General features: G+C 34.9%; 1 protein-coding gene across 3 annotated transcripts in view; it reads left to right on the top strand.

Annotated features, from left to right (window-relative positions):
• DOCK4 (dedicator of cytokinesis 4) overlaps positions 1–22,389 on the top strand; it is a 221,471-nt gene that overhangs the window by 81,070 nt on the left and 118,012 nt on the right. For all 3 annotated transcript variants that reach the window (XM_068189962.1, XM_068189961.1, XM_068189963.1), the window contains exons 3-8: positions 245–285; positions 2,596–2,651; positions 4,300–4,396; positions 6,084–6,232; positions 7,604–7,688; positions 9,348–9,499. In XM_068189962.1, coding sequence (XP_068046063.1) covers positions 245–285; positions 2,596–2,651; positions 4,300–4,396; positions 6,084–6,232; positions 7,604–7,688; positions 9,348–9,499 — 580 coding nt within the window. The remainder of the gene's footprint in view (positions 1–244; positions 286–2,595; positions 2,652–4,299; positions 4,397–6,083; positions 6,233–7,603; positions 7,689–9,347; positions 9,500–22,389) is intronic.

Below are 22,389 nucleotides of genomic sequence, written 5' to 3' on the forward strand. Positions count from 1 at the left end.
ACATTGTTAGAAACATTGAGGGGTACAGGGTTAAAGAGTAATTCCTGAAATTGTGTGAATGAAGTCATCCAAATATGAACTGGTTTAAATGAAATACCTTTCACTATATGGAAAATCTTTTAAATTAATTCAGTCTGACAGCACTGTGGAATTGTTATATCTGTCCAAAAGGGAAAGATGAAATCTGTTTTACATATGTAAATGATTTGCACTCTTTAAAAAGCAAAATGTGCTTTCTTCACAGGATGGTACAGAGGATTTGCCTTAAAAAACCCCAATCTTAAGGTAAAGGTCAATTGCAATTTTGCATTCTCGGGCAAAAATGTATATTTACTTTTTAAAAGGTAATAATCTGCTTGAAAGTGTATGATATTTACTCTTAAAAGAAAACCAGAGCTTAGTGTTAAGTATATTATTGGTACTACTTTAATTTGATTTGGACATGGATTACCCTTCTGAAATGCTTCTATGTATTAGGATAATACACTTTACAAATCCAGGGCTGTGATGAATTTTCTTTCATTTCCAAATTTTAGATTTTCCACTCAGAGGAAGCTAAGTTGAAGGGAAAAGACTACTGAGATAACAAATTGTAAACACTGTCGGAAAAGTTGGTTAAACTGTGCCTGTTTTTCTTGATGCTATAAATTAATTTAGAGCAGCCAGTGGAGACAGCTAGAATAGGAGCCACATGCAGAGTATCAATTGAATAAAACATGTGTTGCCATGTAAAATATATAGTTCATTTTGGTTTTCTTTGATGTGTAGTCTTTGGTTTCCATAGTAGCATAGTATTCTAAACCAGACTTCACTGATTTATTTCTTCTACATTCTGACATGAAAAGTTACTGAAATTTATATTTCAGTGTCTGTTCGTGTTGTATGTTTAAGCTTTACTTGTCTTATTTGTCTTTCCATTTTCTTGATCTCTCCTGTTGTCTTGCCTCTGGGATTGTACAGATTTTGTTTTTCTTGAGAAAGAAAGGTCTTAAATTATCTGTTGATTCTTTAACTTGCATTGTAAGCTTTGCTCTTCTTTTTCTGTCCTCATTTCTAAGATTCTTCAGCTGCAAAAAAAGCACATACACAATAATTTTGAGAGGTTTCTAGGGGCTCATATCAAGTCGTTGGCCTTTTGTGCCAAGGCCTGTGGTCTCTAATCACATAAATTTCCTTTCTTTATACAGAAGGTCAATTCAAACAATAAATTTAGCCACAGAATCAAATTTTATGTTTACTACTTTGACCTCATTGATGTATATTACAGTTTGATTTATAAGACATGAGCAGTTGTGGTTTGTTATTGCATCTTTTGTGTCTTTTGTTGCAATTCTCACCACATGCTTGCTGTCAGTCTTGCTTTGTGGTCTGTTAAATGTGGGATGGAAGTTATGAATAGGTTTTCTAAACATGACTTGATGTGTGAAGAGATGAGATATAAATTCTCTCTTTTCCTAGTGAGAATGCAAACAGTTTTCTGATTTGGATTTTTGAAGGGAGTCTCTCCAAGAGTAAAGTCATAAGAGCGCCTTGTACCTCCTCTTGTTATTGGTATTGCTCTGTCAAGATTCTTCCCTTGTTATTCTGCCAGCTTTGACACTGGAAGTTATCTGTGGCAGCTGGTGTGCAGCAAGGGTGCATCTGCATCCCTGACATATTGTTACACCTGCCGGGCTGTATGTCCTACTGTCCTTGGGAGATGCTCCCCTGAACTACTTTGCATTACAGAGGAGTAGGAGCATTTAAAAGGGTAGTTGCCTCTACAGAGTAGATTTGGTTTTGTTGAAGGTCTAATGGTTATGTGAAAAGAAAATGGGACACCATCATCACAAAGGAAAGCTGTATGCAGCTGTGCCTATTATGAAGAGACCATATATGCATTTTCTCTCACTTCATGAGCTGTAGTGTATTATCTTCCCAGCCAGAGGCTTGGAGCTTGCTTTATTTTGCTCATTCTGATTTGTGCAGGCAAGTGTGTTGCAAGAGAGTGGGACTGTTGCAGCAGTGCTGAGTGTTCACCAGCATGGTGGAAAGCCCCTAAACAACTGGGAAACTGTGTCCTGGCAGACACAGGCTCTGTGACAGGAATCTACCACAACTTTCCTGTGCACTGCAGGCAGAGTAGCCACCAAATTAGACTCCATTTTGATTTTATTTACTTGACTTTATTTTTATTGAATATTGTTAACTTCATTTAATCTGCTCAATTTTAAAAATCCCTGTCTGAAAATCTTTGTTTTTAAGATGTGGTGGATAAGACAGTATCCTCCACAGCTGTTCTGTTTCTTATCAAGGTAGGAATAATTAATAAAACAGTCTGCCATAAGGGAGCTCTCAACAATTTTCTGCATGTTCTATGTGTGTTTATCTTCTAATTTTCTGAAGTATTGAAGATTTTAAACTCTACTGAATATGGCATTTTAGTTCCTGTTAGAGCTATACTGAGTATTTATTGCATTCTTTCTTTGTGTGTGTTTTTTGTTAATTATTTGGAGGACTTTGAATTCAGTATGCATTTGCATATTGAATGATAGTAAATGGAACGGCAAACTCATGTAAAAGGACTTTTTTTACCTAAACTTTTTTATTTTTCAGGGTATATTTCCATCTAACTACATTCACTTGAAGAATGCATGTGTTAAGAACAAAGGGTACGTGTGAAATATTCTAATTTCAAATATTTAAACATGGTCAGTTACTTGTACCAAAAAATCTTTTGCTTATAAAGTAAATAATGTAGTTATGTTATGATATCTTCAGCTTACAGCCAGATGACTTGAAATGGTTGTGTTTAGCTAACCTGATACTCCTGCATGGTCATAAAATTGGAATGCTGTATCTAGAAAAGACACTGAATGCAATTGGGAATATCATTCTATATCGTCTAGAGCAAAGGGGAAACAGTTATGTTAAATTTGGCTTGAAAATAACATTGCCTTAATTTGAAGAAATTATTCTGTACATAAGCTGTCTTTTAAACTGCTGTTTAAGATTAGCTGTTTTCTTTGAGGGCAGTAGCTCTACCGGTTGCCATTTTACAAAAATGGGTAAAATAATGTATCAGTTAAATGGCAAAAGATATTGCTAAACCTGTAAATGAATAGAGAAACTTTTTCCTTTACTTCTTTTCTTCGGGTGATGGAGAGCCAATACTTATTTTTGACAGCAGCTGATGTCTTTTCACATTTAGAAGAGTTGATAAAAACCAGAATCATTGGTTAAAATTAGTTTTAAAATTTTGTTTTGGAATTCAAGTTGTCTGACTTTAAAAAACACTGATTTTTTTAATATAAAACTTGATATCTTTATGGTATCACTTTTAAAAATTTAAAACTTTAAAAAATTGTCAGTGATCTTAAATTTTTTTTCAGTTTTGCTTAATTTGTAATAGTTCATATTGTATTCTTTTTTTGGATTTATTAGTAGATAACTGATACAAAACAGTTTGAAAACTGTTTAGGTAAGGACATTTCTCATAATAGATGGATGCCTGAACATGAAGTGACCTTTGTTTTGGGAACATGAGTGAGTGTGTTGGAGATCCATTATTCACGATGAGCGGAAATAATGATGAAGACTGTAATAATATTAAAACAATTTTCATTCTCAGAGGTGAAAATGTCCCCACATTACTGTTAAACTCCCTGTTGTCCGCTATGAAGTTACAGCCACATGTGGTTTGTCTTGCCCTAGGATCCTTTTCTCCTTTTAAAGTTGTAGCTAAAACTGAAGGTTCAGTGAAGCAAAATTGTAAGCCATCACAATAGAATAAAGTTTAAAGGCAGAATAATTTTTGTTAGTGGACACCATGACAGTACTTGCATGGATTTCAACTGTTGTTGCCTCTATTTCCTCTGTTAGTTAGTTTCCCATTCAGACCATGTTCCCTACTGCACATCATGGCCAAGAGCTGTCACATTGTTATGTTAATTTAGTGAGAGAGACAAGATATCATGAAAAAAGTAATCCAGGCATGAAAAGCTGAAGTGTCAAGATCCCTTTGGAAACGATGGGATTTATTCTGCTGTGAAAGTAGTTTTTTATATGCTTATCTCATAGTAAAAAACAATTCACCTTGACTTCTCTAGGGCCAAGACTTTGCATGGGGATTAAACTATTTTCACCCAAACTTTTTCCATTGGGATTAAATAAATCTACAAGTAAAAAGTGTCATGGTCTGAAGGAGCACTCATGTAGGTTGACAGACATCACTGTTGGCAGTAGGAAGTCCACATATTAGTAACTGCAATGGGATTAGTAATGCTTGTGCAATATCATGTGTTCTTCTGCATGTTACAGACAATTTGAAATGGTTATTCCAACAGAAGATTCTGTTATTACAGAAATGACATCAACTCTAAGAGACTGGGGAGCAATGTGGAAACAACTCTATGTGGTAAGTACCCTTAATAATATTGCTTTGATTTAACGTCATCTCAAAAGGTGCACTGTTGTTTAGATGCTCTGGTTTGGTTGAAGTATATATTTCATAAAAAAACCCCAAAGCATTCAGTTTGTTTTTTAATTGTTTTACTCATACCTTCAAATCTTATTTTGAGCTTCATAGTGTTATTAACATGTCTCTTGTATTCACGTGAATAACAATAATATACTTCAGTAGAACTTATCAGATACCAGGACCAAAGATGCACCTGAATTACTGTTCAATTTGGTTTTTTGACTGCAGAAATGAAAGCTCTATATACTAGTGTCTGATTGAAAATTGTGAAAACATATTATCAGTATAGGTTTCTATAATGTTCCTACGAAGTCCTTTTTGTCTCTTGTTTCTAATTCAAGGGCTCTCTCTATGAGTTTTTTCCCTTGGTTTTCTTTTACTTATAATGTTCATATTTCCCTCTTGTCACAGCAGTTGTTTCTCTTTTTGGCAACATTTTTCTTCACTGCTGTTGTTATTGCATGTTCAAAATTACCCTGGTTTTCTTCTTTTCCAGACAGAAAGCCAAGACAAACAATAAATTAATGCCCTTTTAGTGAGCTTTTGAAGTGAATGACTGTGAAGTAAAAAGAGCGGATTTATCAAATTGCAATTTTTCAGAGTGCTTGGATTATAACAGTTGTTGATGGAGAGTAATGGTACTTCTGAATTAATTTTAGGTTTAACTTATGCAAGAGAACTAGCTGAACTTTATTTTTATGCCTTTTATTCATAGGAAGAAGGGAAAGGGAAATGTTCTTAGGGCTTTTGGCAAGAATTAATAGAACAAATCTTAACAGGAGTGTTTTTTCAACTTTGTGTGATGAATCATGTAGATGGAGGTTGTAGTAATTTTCTCAAGTTAAAGGTTCTCAACAAAAGATGTAAAACTACTTAGAATTAGTGAAGGAAGAGTTAATAGATTTTTCCAGAACAGAGGTTCATTTATGGGAAACTGTTATGCCCACAGCTGGTATATAATTAGAGTAGGAGGATGTGGTTTCAAAGCAGTCATGTTCACATATTTTCTGCTACTTCGCAATTAGATAAAGAAGAACTGTCTGGACAAGATTCTGTCTATATGATACTATTTATTTATGATTAGATGGTAGTGTGTAGAGTTATATCAATGCAATGGAAAGTTAAAACAAATTAACACTGTGGTTCAGAGTTTGACTGCTCAGAGCTATTGCTTTTTCTACCCCTAATGTGTATGAGTTCAAATAGTCTTGAAATATAGATTATATATTCAGTTTGGATGAGGCAGCAGCACAGAATGAACATACTCTTGGAGTAAAACAATGCTGCGTCATGCAACACATGAACATTTATTGTTGAATTTTTGTCATACCTGTCATGTACATTAGAGTAGGTTAATGTGAGAGAGACAAGGAATTGGAATGGAATATTGGGATGGGTGTGGAGCATAGACAAGGTCTGTGTCCAGGTCTGAAATTATTTTATATGCACACACTCACATGCAAGTAAAATGGTCACAGTGTGATGGGGAATAAAAGACTAAGTAAGGGGAAAAAGGGGTTTTCCTAATTTCCTCATCAGGTATGTATTTATTAGGATTATCAGTTTATAAGGCGATATCCTGATTATCAGATAATGTAGGGGCAATCATATTTTTATCTCACAGAGGAATGAGGGGGATCTCTTTCACCGGCTGTGGCATATAATGAATGAAATCCTGGACCTGCGAAGGCAGGTGCTTGTTGGCCATCTCACCCACGATCGAATGAAGGACGTCAAGCGACACATCACTGCTCGTCTGGACTGGGGCAACGAGTGAGTGAATATAAATAAATCAAATGTAATAAAATTGTAAAGCCACTTCTTTAGACTGATTGTAGAATGGTGAAGTAAAGAACAAATTTCTAGTAAGTGTTGCCTGTTTTTAATGGACTTTCTCCTTCATTGTTTTTATGTCCACTATGTTTTAACAGTGAAAAGTGGCTTAGTGTTTTATTCTGCTTTTTATATCAGTATAATTTATGTACCAGTAGTACTGTCTTTAAGATAGTACTTATTCCAATTGCATTGGAATATCTGAAGCAGCATTTTACATCTTTTTAATACACATGATGCCTAGATGATGCATTTAGCAGGGCTTTGTGTTCTAACTGAAACTCTGTTGGTTGACATTGCTTCTTTTTTAACTTGGTCACACAATTTAGTTTCTACTTGGGCATCTCTAACATACATCCAGCTACTGCGCTCTGCATCTTTCTTTAATTTGAATAACTGAAATGAGCTAACGCAAATTGTATTATCTTACCTTTTTTATAAGCAAGAAAATGGTTAAAACGCCCTCTAGCATTTAGGTGCTGTTTCCAAAGTCTCTTCTTTAGCATATATTTATACAGCTAAATGCTAACTAAAGGAAGCAATATTCAGTAGTAGAATTAACTGAATTTCCAGGGTTTCTACAGCTGTCTGAAAGCATAAACACCTAACAGAGTGAAAGGGCTGTAACTAAATGTGTATGATTACTTGTCTGCTTAGAATTTTGCAGTAACTGAAAGGAATTAAATGTGAAGGTTTTTGACACAAAGAGTTCCTGCTCTTTAAAACACATTTTTGAAAAACTTTATAATCTTTTGAATTTTCTTAAATTCAGCATGACTGCCTTCATGTCCTTATGCATTCTTAAACATTATTGCTTACTGCTGTGCTGGAAATAAATTGTATTCCTGTTGATTCAAGCTCATTTCCGTATTTTGTTCATGGAATACAAGCAAGCATCTTTGATACCATCCACTCCAAACTGAAAATAAGCTCATGTTTTGGCATTTGATGGATTTTCTTTTTATCTTCTTTTCCGTGGTTGTTATTCAAATTGACAGCACTAGTGCATTCACACTGAAATGTTCAGAATAGTACAAAGGACAATGTCCACTGCACGTTGTCCACTATGTGAAACAGATTTAAAAATTGTGGGAAAACATTCTATTAATGTTGCAAAGTGGAGAAAGGGAATGAGTCAAATGTGAATGCTGGTTACAGCCAAAATACACCAAAATAAATCTAAAGCCAACTAATTGTAGAGTACCAATTATCATGTGCATTATTTATTGGAATAAACAACAAACACATGCAGTGCTAATTCTTTTCTTTTGAAAGTAGAAACTACTTACTGTTATTTCATTTCTCATACAGACAACTGGGACTTGACTTAGTTCCAAGAAAAGAATATGCTATGGTAGATCCTGAAGAGATCAGCATTACAGAGCTCTACAGGCTGGTATGTGAATGTAATATTTGGTACTTTTGCCATCAAATTATGTGTTGATAGTTTGATGGCCACTCTTCTATTTAACCAAAAGTACCTTTTTTGATACAATAAATTGGCATTTCACAATGTAGTGAGTTTTACTGTAAGGAAAGAATTTTTTTGAACAGCTATTTCATCTCTGTATAAAATTCTTTGATTTGATATCAAATTTGTCCATGCACACATGCTTAGCTTAAATGTTATTTGTTAAAAGTTTTGGTTTCTGATATACCTTTAAAATTATGTTAAAATGTTAATATTAATTTAATCATTAATAAAAGCTTATGGGACTCTTTATCATTAGAGCTTTACCTGGCTTATGAGCCTGTCTAGATAAGCTCTGTGGAAATATAATAATGGTATAATATTGCCTCAATTAATCATACTGGGCTCTTGGTATTTTCTAATATATTCATGTAAATAGCAATTAAATTGCATAAGAAAGCTTTCCTTTGGGTGTAAAAACCCATCTTGATTTACTAAAACCAGCACTGATATTTCTTCTGATCAAATATCCAGCAAGGTCTAAAAAAACTTGCCAATTCATTTATATAGGCTTTGGCACATATTTAAGTACTGCAGCTGTTACAGATACACAGTTCTGAGCCTTATGTGCTTAAGACTAAGCTTGTATTTAAGCTGAATTTTATCTATAATAACTTTTGTATTTAAGTACAAACCCCACAAAAAAATCATTGCTACAATTTTTTGTGGATCTGAAATAATTTTGTATTTTTGAAATAATTTTAAGTTGTATTTTACTTGTATTGTTGACCTGTAGTGTCAAGACTAATAGTAAATTCTTTGTGCTAGAATACCTTTGAGTAATTTCAAAGTGATATGTAATATTATGGAATCCTGTTGAAGCACTAGATGAAATATGGTGAGAAAACATTAATAATAAAAGAAACATAGAGAGGAAAAAGATGCCAGAAAACTAGTAATGACACTCATGGAGTGTACTTTGAAAAACAAAAAGGGGGAAAAAAGATAACCTCAGTATGAAAATTATGTAGCTTAGAAAGATTGCTATTTTAAATTATTTTTGTTACAATGTAAGAGAGGCATAGTACAACTTAATATTGTCCTTCTCTTAATGGATGACTAAAATGCAGAAGATATAAACTGTGACATCAAATCAAGACAATTTATTAGCTTGTATAAAGCAGTTTGCCAGAGATCATAAAATGTGGGTATGATTGCTTTTCCCCAGTTTAAAATACTGGCATTTAGTCTTCTGCGAAAGCATTTTTTAATGTGTTTGAATACTGTAATATCAGATCATTAACTGTTTAAACCAGCTAAGAAATACTATGTTGTTATAGCACAAAGCTTTAAAGTGGCTTCACACTTTCAGAGTAAAAAAAAATAAACTTCTAGAGATTACTGTTTTTCACCTAAAGATAACTATGATGAAGTGTAACACTGGGAAAGTAAATTCCCTGTGTTTTCCTTCTCAGATGCAAAAGAAAAAAAAAGAGAAAGGAAAAAATACAAGTTAGTATTAAATTTTTAAAAAAATACTAATTTGGAATAAGAAAGTAGTTCTACATTACATATTTTACCTCTTTTTGTTTTGAGAATTTTATAATTGACTCAAACTGGTCACTGTTTTTGTGATATTTTTAGATGGAACATCGCCATCGAAAAAAAGACACACCAGTACCAGCTAGCAGCCACCATCTTTTTGTTCAGATGAAGAGTTTAATGTGCTCCAATCTGGGAGAGGAACTGGAAGTAATCTTTTCACTCTTTGATAGTAAAGAAAATCGACCCATCAGGTACCATATGATTTATATTTAAATACTGATTTTATATAAGTTTTACAATAAATACTACAAGTTTTGATTCAGGTAACAAATTCCACATTAAGAATCAAGGGCGTGGTGTTTTTGTTTCATGAGAATATTTTACTTCCTTCTGAAATTCAGTTGCTATGTTTAATGGTTTGTAGTGTCATTTAAGGTTTACAAAAATGTATACATCTGTCTTGTTTACTTATTTCACCTTCCAGTTGTTTTTTTTAGTATAGGAATATATATACATGTATGTATATAGAATGGTAATTTTTCAGTATCCCTATTTTCATTTCTGCTAATCAGTGCACATTCAAAACATTGAACTTTTGCTTTCTCTGTAATATTTATAAGAGGAATTCTCCTCTGTACGTGAGATTGGAGGGCTGCCCTTAGTCAGTGATGTAAGCATATTTTTTCAAAAAGGAGCCTTTACTTCTATGAGAAGGTGCTGGTTTTTCAGTGAAACTGTCAAAATCAATCTGTCCTAGAGTTAAAATTCTGTGAGAGACCTGATAACCTTTGATTTTTAAAATATTCAGTAGCTACTTCTATTTTCAGAATTCTGGCTGAGAGAGAAAACATGGGAGTGATTAGTAGTGAAAACACTATACATTTAATAAATATGAGCACAGGAGGAGAGTACAGTTAGTGCAAGAGCTCAGTAAGTTCAGTTTGAGGAATACGCCAGGAAATCTGAGCCATTAAATGGCTCTGCAGTGGTGATGGGTGTGGTAGGTTGACTCTGGCCTCCAGCCAACCACAGCCACCCTGTCACTCCCCTCCTCATCTGGACAGGGGACAGAAAATAGAACAAAAGGCTCATGGGTCAAGATAAGGACAGGGAGAGATCACTCACCAATTACCATCACAGATAAAGCAGACTTGACAAGGGGAAAATGGATTTATTACCAATCATATCAGAGTAGGATAATGAGAAATAAACCAAAACTTCAAACATTTTCCTTCCCACTTCTCCCTTCTTCCTGTGCTCAACTTCATTCCTGATTTTCTCTCCTTCATCCACCCTGACAGTACAGGGGACTGGAAATCAGACCTGTGGTCAGTTGGTCACACATTGTCTCTGCCACTCCCTCTTCCTCCAGGGGAGTACTCCTCACACTCTTCCTCTGCTCCAGCCTGGGGGCCCTCCCACAGGAGGCAGTTTTCCATGAACTTCTCCAGCCTGAATCCTTTCCATGATTTTTCTCTTAAATATGGCAAGAGGAATTTGGGGAACTATGTGGAAGTTGGGCTGAATTTGACAAAATTACGTCTGTGCTTTGCAGTGCAGGCAAAGTAAGTAACCAGTACTTTGAAGGAAGAGTATATTGAGTACATTAAGTTTTATGGTTAGTGAGATCATGTATACACAGCTAGTGTTACAGTGTTAGCTGTTAAATATTGACATTTCATTCTGGCCTGCACTTCAGACAGTTGTCACGAAAATTCAGTTTCCTGTCGTTTCTGAGAATTAAATGTGCATCAGGACATGTTGTTTGTGTTCACTCCAATGAATGCCACAGCAGGTGATAGATTTACGAGAGAGCTGCAGACTTTGACAGAAAACAATTTGGGGTGATATGGATTGCTGAAAACAAGGTTAAGGCAGCGGTGGGGGTGTGAAAGCAAATGGATTGGATTTCATGTTACACGAAAGCACAAATTCTAGAGCTGTTTCTCACGTGCTTGCTGTGATCTGACCTTTAGCTATTGATTCCTGACTCCAGTGTCTGTTTTCAGCTGCTGTGAACTTCCTCATCCCATTACTGGCAAACCTTGAAGAAACGTGTTTTTACAAATCCAAACTGCCTTCTAGGGTGTGGGGGAAATGACAGGTTAAGCTTTGTGAAGGTAGTTTACACCATCTGAAATTCAAACAAACATACCATACTGTAACAAAAAAAACCCACCCAACAAACAACAAAAAAACCCCTGGAAAAGCTAAACCTAAGAGAGCTTTCACAAGAACAAATTAAATGCAAGGTATAGCTGTATCACAGAATGAACTCTGGAATGCAGAGGTGTACAAGATGGATCTTTATGTGGTCTGTCTGGACTAGACATGGAAGTGACTTAACCAGTTTATTACAGACTGAAACCAAAGCTGGCTGGTCATTGTGCACTACAGTATGGTACAATGCATAATTTTTATTCTATACAAATGGGTGGGATATTTCAGAGATCTTTAGGCCCTTGCTGATGCATACTTGACATGAACAATCTCCCTCAGAAGAATGATGATGCATGAGAGGAGACAGTGTCCCCAGCCCCAACAGTTCGCACCCTGAAATGATGCCAAAGCCTATGTGCAGCAGTGGAGTTGAGGAGCTTGGATACTCAGACTCTTCTGCTCATTTCTTGGAAAAGTGATGGCCAAAAGCTGTGTGTGGCAATACTATAGGTCTGTCACAACCTAGTTGTGTCATTTGTCCATTGGTTTCCCAAGTCATTGTTTTTGGTCCTGTAGAAAAATATAATGAAAAGAACAGATGAAACTTGTTACTGGCACAGGTAAAGATAGAAGTATATGAATATAAATTACTCAAAATTTATTACTCCAAATCATTACTCATGTTATTAGAATTTTTTGGGCTTTATTTCTTTGGACTTTGCCGCTTTATATGTTAAATTTTGCAAGCACTGTGTGTGTACCAAGCCTTCCTCAGGTGGATAATCCTGTTTTTTTAATGAGACTGTTTGAATGCATAATAGTGTTCATTGTCTACCTCATATAAATTGACATAAAGCAAGTCAGCTCTGTAGCCTCTTAAAGAGTTCACTTGGAGTAAAGGATTCAAATTTAATAATATAATTTCTTAAAACTAACTTAGCTTCTTTTCAGATAAACCTGCAATTGTAAGATCTCTCTATATCAATAAATCTATTTCTAATAAATCTAATTTATTTTTTCCAACCTCGAGTATATGCAATTAAAATAGCAGCTTTAAAAGATGGTTGGAGGACTAGAAGCAACATTGTCAGTTTACTTCTTTAATTGACTGAATATCTTTTTCCACAGCTTTTTTTTGTTGGTTTTATGTTATCGTATCATACATTCAACTGTTTGAACAGCAATATTTGTTCAGGTATCACAGTAAACAGAATATCAATTGTAGATACTGAGGTGAGGAGTCTCTCCAAAAAGGAACAGTATTTCCCATCCAGACTATTGCAAGAAAATGCCCTGTGGAAAAGTCCGTGCTTTGGAAAGTAAGGTGCAATGAAAGTACTTCATAACATAGGGAATGCATAGTTTGATAGCTGAGCTTTGTATTATAGCTCAAGAATAGGAATTTGCTTACCCCTTTTTAAACTATAGTTTTCTTGTGCAATTATTAATATAAAATATTAATAATATTATTATTATATTATTATATAAATTATATATATATTATCGGACATTGAAAATATCTGTGGAGCAATGAAAGATAATGAAACTTTTTCTTGTTGTACAGTTATAGATTCTCTCTGAAAAAAAGCATCCTGTAGTAACTGAGGCAAACCAAGGTGTGAGGAGAAAGCACAGTGTGTCAACAGTTCTTGCATTGGCTTAGTGGGACCAGAATTGAGTGTCTAATGAGGAAATACAGTGTCATTACATGCTAAGAACAGATTAAAAGAATACAGATGTATAAAGTAGAAAAAAATTAGATATCAAATAGAAAGCTATGTGCCTGAATGTCAGCACAAAACTTCTCTCTAATTCTTGTGACCCATATGTTTTGCCACAGGAACTACATTTATTAAGTATTCTCGGCAGAAGTGGATTTTAACCTGATGCAATGTAGGTGCAGTTTGTCTTTGTAAAGACAAGTAGATGAAGAAAAGGAGAACAGTAGTAATTATTATTTCTTTTACAGTTTATAAAATATCTTAATGCAGATTGCTGTGGCTTAAGAGACAGTTCAGATTCTTTGGCAGATAAGAAGTGTAAGTTTGAATATTCAAAGGCAGAGTGAGAAATTTGACATATATATACATATATACACAAATTTACTGCTTTTCACTATGTGTTGAATTTTTTTTTAGTTTAAATAGAACAGATTTGTTGTGGTAGGCAATGTATATGGTTAAGGAATATTCTCCTAATTAAACATAAACATTGGTGTTCTCATTGTGGGACCTACCAGTGCATTTTTAGAATAGCACCTTTTAAAATAAGTAAAGAGATGGAAACTAAAACCATAAAATATTTAACAGTTGTCCTGGTTTTGATAATGTATCTTAGTATTCCTTTAGTGTTTTGAATAGCTCAATGTTAGATGATCTTTAAGTTGTGCTGCAACCCAAACCATTCTATGATTCTATTAATAAAAGAAAGAATAAGTATATTTATAGCTAGATTACTTTCAATTAAATATTTTTTTCATCTTTAACAGCATGTATAAATGCTCATAATTTTTCCAACATGTACTGAGAATTAGATAATAGGTTTTTCATGAGATGTGAAAATCTGATTTTGAAAGGCATTAGTAACTTCCCCAGAGCAGAAATCTGGCATCAGATAGTGACAGAAAAAATCAGTGATGCTTCAAGGTTTATTATTTTCAGACTTTCTATCTAAAGATTTCTCTGGATTGGTAAGGGCTGCTATGCCTCACTTACACCTAACTGACTGAGATCAGTACCCACTTTGGGCAATAGGAATGTGTTCCATCAACTTTACTAATCTAGAGGTAAATACCCTTTGGGATAATTTTCCATTTGTTTGGGACAGAATGTGATTATACTTTTCTCCAGACTTTTCTTTTGTTGCTGAAAATTGCTATTAAAAATAAGTAAATAATGTTTCTAAATATGTTGGCATCCACAATAATGGCAGTCCTCTTGTACTGAGTTTGGGGTAATAATAAAATACAGGTTTATCTATGACTTTATTGTTGCTGTTAATAAACAATAATAATAAATATTATTTTCCAGAGTGTTCCTGTATTAAAATAATTGTCTAATGTGTGCCTTCCCACTCTAAAAGGCTTTTTTTGAACATGAATATTCTAATTCTATGGAAGCATAAAAGCTGTCAGTATTTAAGTCAAGTAGTTAAATCTGAGTCATGACATGCTTATGCTTATTAAGGCTACAGTTGTAAGTCATTAATTTTCTACTTAATTGGTGCATGCTAATTTCACTTATCTGTATGCATATGTATATATCCATATTTTCTGGCTAAACTAGCTGCTAGAAATAGTTTTTGCTATCACTTAAATTAACAATAAACAGCTAAAATAAGCCCCAATAGTTCCTAGAGTTTTCCCTGGTGTGTTTTTGTACCATGTTCCATTTGTCTCCCCTTCCTTCTGCTTTGCAGTTTCCTTTCCTAGAACAATATTAGCCCCTGAGTGGGGTAGAGCAAGCTGTGAGTGGCACTGCTTTAACATGATACAATCATATGCCTTGTCCCAGTAAAATTCTTTGATTTATGTGCTGTTTTGTCTTCTAACCGTATGTTTCTCTTCCTCTTTTATTTCTGTTAAGGTCAGAAGCCCAGTTTGTGTGTTCCTTGGGTATTTTTGGTTGTTTAAGAAAGTAAAATACTATAATGATGGCACTTAAATTTTAAAACTAATTTCACTATTATAGAACCCTAAAGGAAGTATTTTAGCATATGTAGTTGTAGAGAGGTGCTGTTACTGTAGTTGGAAAATGAAAGAGGTCCATAGTCACATCTCATGAGATTTGTTTGTCTTTTAGTTCAGTCCTATTTTTCTGGCCACTGCTGAGCTTTTACTGTCTACTTGGAGTTGTTCCTAAAGTATATGAGCTCAAACATACTCTATCTGGATCTGTACTGGTACTTCATGTTGTTAAAGAAATGCTTTTATAAAATCTGTTCTGGAATCTGGCATGTTGCACAAATGTTTGAGAGAAGCAAAATCAGAAGGACTTACCAATTTGGTAAAGAGCCTTGAAGATTTGCTTTTATAGAATCTAATTTTGTTGTCAGCAGATCAACAGTTTGAAAGTCTAAGACTGCTGTTTACTTATGCAAGTAGTCCCATCCAGTAGGAGTGGATTTGTAGAGCAGCAGTTCATACTACACCCTATGTTAATGTGTACATGTTTTAAGGATTTTACTGTGGACAAAATCTGTGGTTGTGTGGACTGAGTGGCAGCAGCATATGTTCTAGTTTGGGCTCATAGCTAGACTGCTCTGGCTTGTGAATCAAAATGTGGAGATTGTCGAAGATTGTCTTCAAAAACACCTTATTCAACTTGATCATGTATAATATCATAAAATAGTATATGTAAGATGGATATTACAGGATCATAGTTTGAATGGGGGAAAGCTCTGTAAAACAGAGTAACTCAGTTGTGCTTTGGGATGTAATTGTTTCTACTGCAATCACATTGCAAAAACAATTTCTGAGTTCAAAGGAATTATAGAACCCTGAGTGCAATTGATTTAATGTGAGAAACAATAACTTTAGGTAAGAGGCCATTGCTACAGCTCCAAAGGAAAACTGGAAATGTGTATTTGCAACATTTCAGCACACTGCAACAACTCTGTGTTCTGATGTTCTTTATTAGCTGCTTTATAAATCTGTTGTAGTATGTGGGGCTTTTTTACAGTGGGTGAAGTTTTACAAGATTTTCTATTCCTTGCAATATGAAGGTGAATATATAGAGTCCCAGCATTCAGAGTGCTGAAGAGTGTGAATGTGGTGATGATTGTTGGCTTTGGGGATATCTTTTTCTCTTACCTGAGCAGAAGTTAGTGAAACAAACTTTTCTTTCAGCAGTAGGATCACACTTAAAAAGCCAATGATAAATACTTCAAGGGGTTACACAGTTACAAATTTTGAAGTGGCAATTTTTCAGAGAAATAAAAGACATCTGATGGCAGTCTGTGCTTTCCATTCACATGTACTAGTATCAGCTACCCAATATAGCATTTTTTTTCAGCAGTGATGACCTGAGTATGGACAGGGGGCCCATTTACACTGGAGCTCTAAGAACACAAATAATTTAATCAGAAATATATTGATTTTTTTTTTCTTAACAGATCCTGGAGAGATCTCACTTATTAGCTTTTAATAGAATCAGTTTAACAAGTGGCTAGGGACAAAGTAAGAGCTTAGCTGTTTTCTAGACAATGTGCATTATTCACTGAGGCTGTGTTAACTTTATCTGTTCTTATAAGAATATTCTGCTGCTATTAAAAAAAACAAAGCAAGAAATCCCAGAGAAAACATTTACCAGATGACTGTGTTCAAAAAATCAAGTTATTCCCATGTTCTCTGACATTCCTACCTTTCCAGTGTAGATGCCATAAGACTGTATTAATATATGTAGCACATTACCATCTAGAGATCTGGCCTGGGTTTTTTTAGGAGAATTTTGAAAACACCAGCAGCACTGGGTAATGTATTATGAAAAAGGGAATGGAAGGTGTTAAGGATGCTGCTTACATTTGTTCAGTTCAGACTGTGGCCCCTGTTCTTGGCATTGATGAGTATGCATAAAAATGCTGGATCATCTCCTGCTCAGAGTCCCGTTCCCTTTGCTGACCTTTACATTTATGTAGAGTTTGTGCCTTTGTCTTATGCCAACACACTGCTGTAGAAATTCTTAAATGTGTAATATGACCCATAGTTCTTATGTAGCATTCTAAACCATTTTGTTCTTTTTTCTAAGTAGCAGTACTATTAGTGGGAAAATTTCAAGGCAGCACTTCAGTAAGATGGAGCATGTTAAGATTTTCTTTCATTGACATACATTTTGTGTCTGTGTCAATATGATATGAACATCTTATCAGAAATGATTGATGCCTCTGGCCCCATCAGTGTGGGGAGCGGAGATAAGTTGGCATGCTAATCCTCCTTTTACTATCACCTTGAATAACCTTGTTTGTAACTATCATATTGCCCTCAAATGAGAAGAGATTCTTAAACAGCACAAAGAGAATAGGCTGTTTATCCAAGGCCAGCGAAAGCAAACTGCATTTTTTTGGTGAGCTTTTGATTATATCCTTAATTATTTTGTAAACTCCAGACCATACCAAAGGATAAGATTACCCTTCCTTTATTGTACACTCAATGTCATCTTTTAGTGACATCCACATCATCAATCTTTTTATCTCTTTCTTATTTCAGTTTTGTTATTCATTTAATTCAGTGAAATCACTTGCCAAAAGCTTAAGTCCACATTAATTAGTGAAAATATTCACTACTTGGTGTTTTAGTTCTTAAATTTTTGAAAAGACATACTATCAGTTTTCCCCCTTATTCCACAATAATGTTAAAAGGATTTTGGTATAATGAGAGAACATTTAAAGACCTATTTTGCCACCTCCATCAGCATCTTCAAACCTGAGAACTGCTCATTTCAAATAACCTTACTTTTAGTCATCACTCTAATTAAAGTTTACTCAACTCACTATTACTGTTCACAACAGCAAGAAAGGGCTTGGATCCCTCTTGAATCAAGCTAATAGTACATTTTCTCTACTCTCAAGGTTCACTACTGACAACCCAAGATGTCTTTCTTCTAATATACCCCTATGGTCTCTGTTGTACAGGAGCTCAAAACTTCAATATTATTTTAAGCACAGAAATAGGTTACACTTGACTTTCAGTATCTAGTTTACTTAGAATCAGTTCTCCAGACATCAGCTCTCTAAATGCAGGAGACTTAAATAAATTCTTTGTTGCTTCTAAGTCATGTTGAACTCTAGACCACAAAGGAGATGGATATTATATTTGTGTAGCTGTAGGGTGATTATATTTGAGAAGCTGTAGCCTTGCAACTTCAGTGCAGGGCTACAGAAGTTGATAAAAAGGTACAGTACTTTCAACCTTGGCACTCTGACTCACAAAAAACCATGTCACATGTTGTTGTGAGGGATAGTTTGTTAATTATAGTAGTTTGGAACTTCTGGGCAAGCAGACAAGTGGCAGAATGTTTCATCGTGGCAGTTACTAACTTTCAGAGGTGGAAGATGAAAAAGACTGTAAAAAACCATATTTTCATAAAGACCCAAATGACCCGGCCATCTGTCTGGGCTGCCTGTACATGGTACTTACACATAATCACAAAATCATGGAATGGTTGAGCTGATAGGAAAGTCCAGAAGTCATCTGGTCTAGAGCTGGTTCCCCAGAATCATGTCCAGATGGCTCTTAAGTATCTCCAAGGATGAAGAGTTCACAACCTCCCTGGACAACCTGTGCCAATGCTTAGACACCATCCATCAGTAAAGAATTTGTTCCCTGATGCTTAGTGGGATCCTCCTATGCTTCAGTTTATGTCCATTGCCTCACTGGGAACCAGTGAAATTTGCTTGACTGTCTTCTTTGCACCCTCTCTTCAGATATATTCCAATTTATTAATAAGATCTCCTCTGAGCTTTCTCTTCTCCAAGCTCAAGAATCCCAGCTGCCAGAGTATTCTGTCCAGTCCTTTAATCATGTCCAAGTGTGGTATAACCAGTCCTGAGTAGAGAGGAAAATGATCACTTCCTTCATGTCTAATGCATCCCAGGATATCATTGGCCTCCTGTACTGCAGGGCACATTTCTGGTTTATGTTTGACTTGGTGTCCACCAGGATGCCCAGGTTTACAATGTGTGAGTCTGTCATTACTTTCCATCTTCTTTTCTGATTCTTGTTCCTTCATTTTATTCTGACATCAGAGATGAAAACAAATTAGATTTGGAAAATGATTGTGAAGACAGTTTAAATCCAGATTTGGAAATAATTTGAAATGGAGCAACGTATCTTAAGTACAAAAGCTGGTGAGAGATGGAGAAAAAAAATTTTTTATATGTGTATACATACATACGCATTAATTGGGTACATTACTTGGTATTAAGATTTTCTGCTTCTGCATATGGTTTCTTTTTCTATATTTGATTGTTTGATATTTAAGTCTTGAGTCTCTGAATGTCATGGAAATTCAGGGGCTCTATTAATAAATAACCCTACATGAAGACAGGGTTTTTTTTCTAACATTATCTATGAGAATTAGTATCATTCTCGGGGGAAAAAAAAGTGTATGTGGTATTTTTGAGTTGTTTAAGGATGTCTTTTAACTGTGTCTCAGACATAATTACCTGGTAGCCTGGTAGCAATAGCACAGAATTTCTGGAGGTGTGAACAATTACTAAAGGCAGAGCTCAGACTGGACTTTATTGTACTTTTTCAGCAATGTGAATGATTTATATTAGGAGCACAATCCAGGTGCTCCCTAAAATTTTAAATCTATCACTAGGTGATAATCTACTCTATTAATCTACTCCAGATAATCTACTCTATTTCCCATAAAATACTATTTTTAGTGTGTTTAACCTTCATTTTTTTCATACTGTTCCTTGGAAATTATTGCTCAGATACCTCCATATTATCCATGGATGCTTTTTGTCTTGAGCTACTCTTGGATCCTGACTTTTTCCATGCAGATATGCCTGCTAAGCAGGGCAGGGATTTAAGATAAAGAAACTAGAAGCATTTCTGATAAAGGGAACAACCCATGGGAGCCAGAACCATGAATTAGCTCAGGGCTACTTTTCTGTTACTGTATTTCCACAAAAGCATGATTGTATTCATAGTGGATCACAATTTAGGGTAGTTCAGTGTTGTTTTCAATTTCCTGTGTCGTGTTCACAAAAATATCTAATCTTGCACAGTATTAAAACTGTGCTGCAGTGAATTACACAAAATCAACGCATATATGTATTTATATATAGGTATATATGCCTCACAGATGCAGGAGAGATGAAGTATCTTGATTTTCCTGTCTAGCAGACTCTTAAAGGAGTCCTCCATTCTAGTTTAGTCACTTACTGCTCTGGTTTGCTACTCCTTAGAAGCAAAAATAAAACAAAACCAGCCTAACTTTATTTACTTCCTGCAAATTCAAGAGTTAGCCCTAATTTTAGCAGGAAGGTTAAAACAACTCAAAGAAAATGTAAAGGTCACTTTGACAAGAGAGCAGCCACTACTCTTGTTCGAGTCTTTTATGCATTTGGAATAAATTACCTCTTTAGATGGTTTACTTGATATGTACATTTCTGAATGTGGTTTAATATGTGGACATATTTTTTAAAATTATGTCATCCTATATATTGATATATGTTTCTGAGAAGGTTTGGTTTTGTATTTTACGGTAGACAGAGCTTCATTTAATTATACCTTTCATAAGCTCCCCCAGGAGTGAGGGTGTGTTAGAAATTAGTTGTATTTCATGATTTAGCTCAGTTCCTCTCACAAAGAGCCATATTCAGTGAAACAAATCCACCCTCTTATCCACTGTTTAGAGATTCTGTCTTAAATATCTTCTACTTGCTGTAGTTGGACGAAGGGTGTTAGCTTATAGATCTTTGATCTGAGCTTGTATAGATAGACACATTTTTAAAATAGAAAAACCAGCCCAAGAGGAACCTGTGGTATCAATTACACCACTCATATGCATTAACAAATAATTCTCTTACTGATTCTGTTGCAAAAATTGAAAACTGACAGGAGAAGTAACTGTTTTAAAATGTGATGATGAAAGCACTGGAAGAGGTGACCTGTCATGTGGCTAGTAGAGCTTAAACAACTTGCTACATTCAGAAATAAATGGTATGTGAACCAGCCATGACATGTATGCGGCAGATTTAGGTAACTGTGAGATATATTGAGCACTAGTGGGGTGTGTGTGTGTGTATATATACATATATATATATATATATATATATATATATTTGGTTTACAGATCATCTCACGAGTAACATATTGCAGTCACACTAACTATCAGCAAAAGGCATGTTAGGATTGACACAAAACACAGGCTTGCTCCTTGTGAAACTCCAAATGGCATTGAATACATAGGAAGCCGGAAGGTGTTGGAGGAAGGGGAATTTTCTTAAATGCTGTTGTTTCCCTTCACTTTGCCGATTTCTCCTGCTCCCTTCAGGTTTAATTTCCATCTTTGGGGAAAGATACTGCAAATCTGCTTGTATCCATGCTGTTAGCTCAGTCATTGACTAGGATAATAATAAAGACTCTAATTCAGCTTAAAGGATCTGTAGGTCTGTGTACTGGTAATTCTGTGATGCAAAATGTTTATCCCTGATGGCAGACTAAGAACAGTGAAGGCTTCAGCTTCTGATATATGTTTTTTTCTTTAGTTGTAAATATATGTTGATAGGTTCCTAAGAACAGTATTCTGTTTTTAAACTGTCATCTTCCTCTGGCTCCTGGTACGTGATGAAAAGTAATTTAAAGTTACTGCTTTCTAGCTCTTTTAAGAAATGTATGATGCCATCTTTCATTTAAAATACAGGTGCAATTATCTAAAATAATATAGGTTATGTTCATAAAATCTGTAATAAAATCTAATTTCTCAAGGCTGTCTTCAGTTAATAAAGAAGTAAAAGAGGATGAGAGCAGGAGCTTGAATTAACTATGTAAATCTGTTTTGCTTTTTCTCCAATCTCCTTTTCTGCTTTCTTTTTTCCCTGTTAACTGTACAGCTAGCCAAGGGATATTGGGCTCCACTGCATAAATCTGTGAACATTCTTTGAATGCTTTTTTCTTCTTCTTCCCCCACATTGTCAGCATGGCTAGGGGACAGAAAGATAAGCTTCGATGTACCATAATAATATTGTTTGGGGTTTTTTTGTTAGTATTTTTGCTTTGATCTTTATCTGAAATTGGCTGATATTTTTATAGTATTCATTCTTCCTTTTCTGTCCCCCTTTGCTTATTGTCTTGTATTTTACAGTTAGAAATTTGGGAATGTTTTTTTAAGTACATAACAGATGCAATGCAGGACCTGACTTACTGTGAATCAGCTGGTACTACTAAGTCATGTTGGCACATTTATCATTCAGTTATTCTCTGGTTAAGGATATACTTTAAGGCTTCATGATCTTCCAATAACTTATGATA

Source organism: Anomalospiza imberbis, chromosome 5 (genome assembly GCF_031753505.1).
Source record: "Anomalospiza imberbis isolate Cuckoo-Finch-1a 21T00152 chromosome 5, ASM3175350v1, whole genome shotgun sequence".
Taxonomy (NCBI): domain Eukaryota; kingdom Metazoa; phylum Chordata; class Aves; order Passeriformes; family Viduidae; genus Anomalospiza; species Anomalospiza imberbis.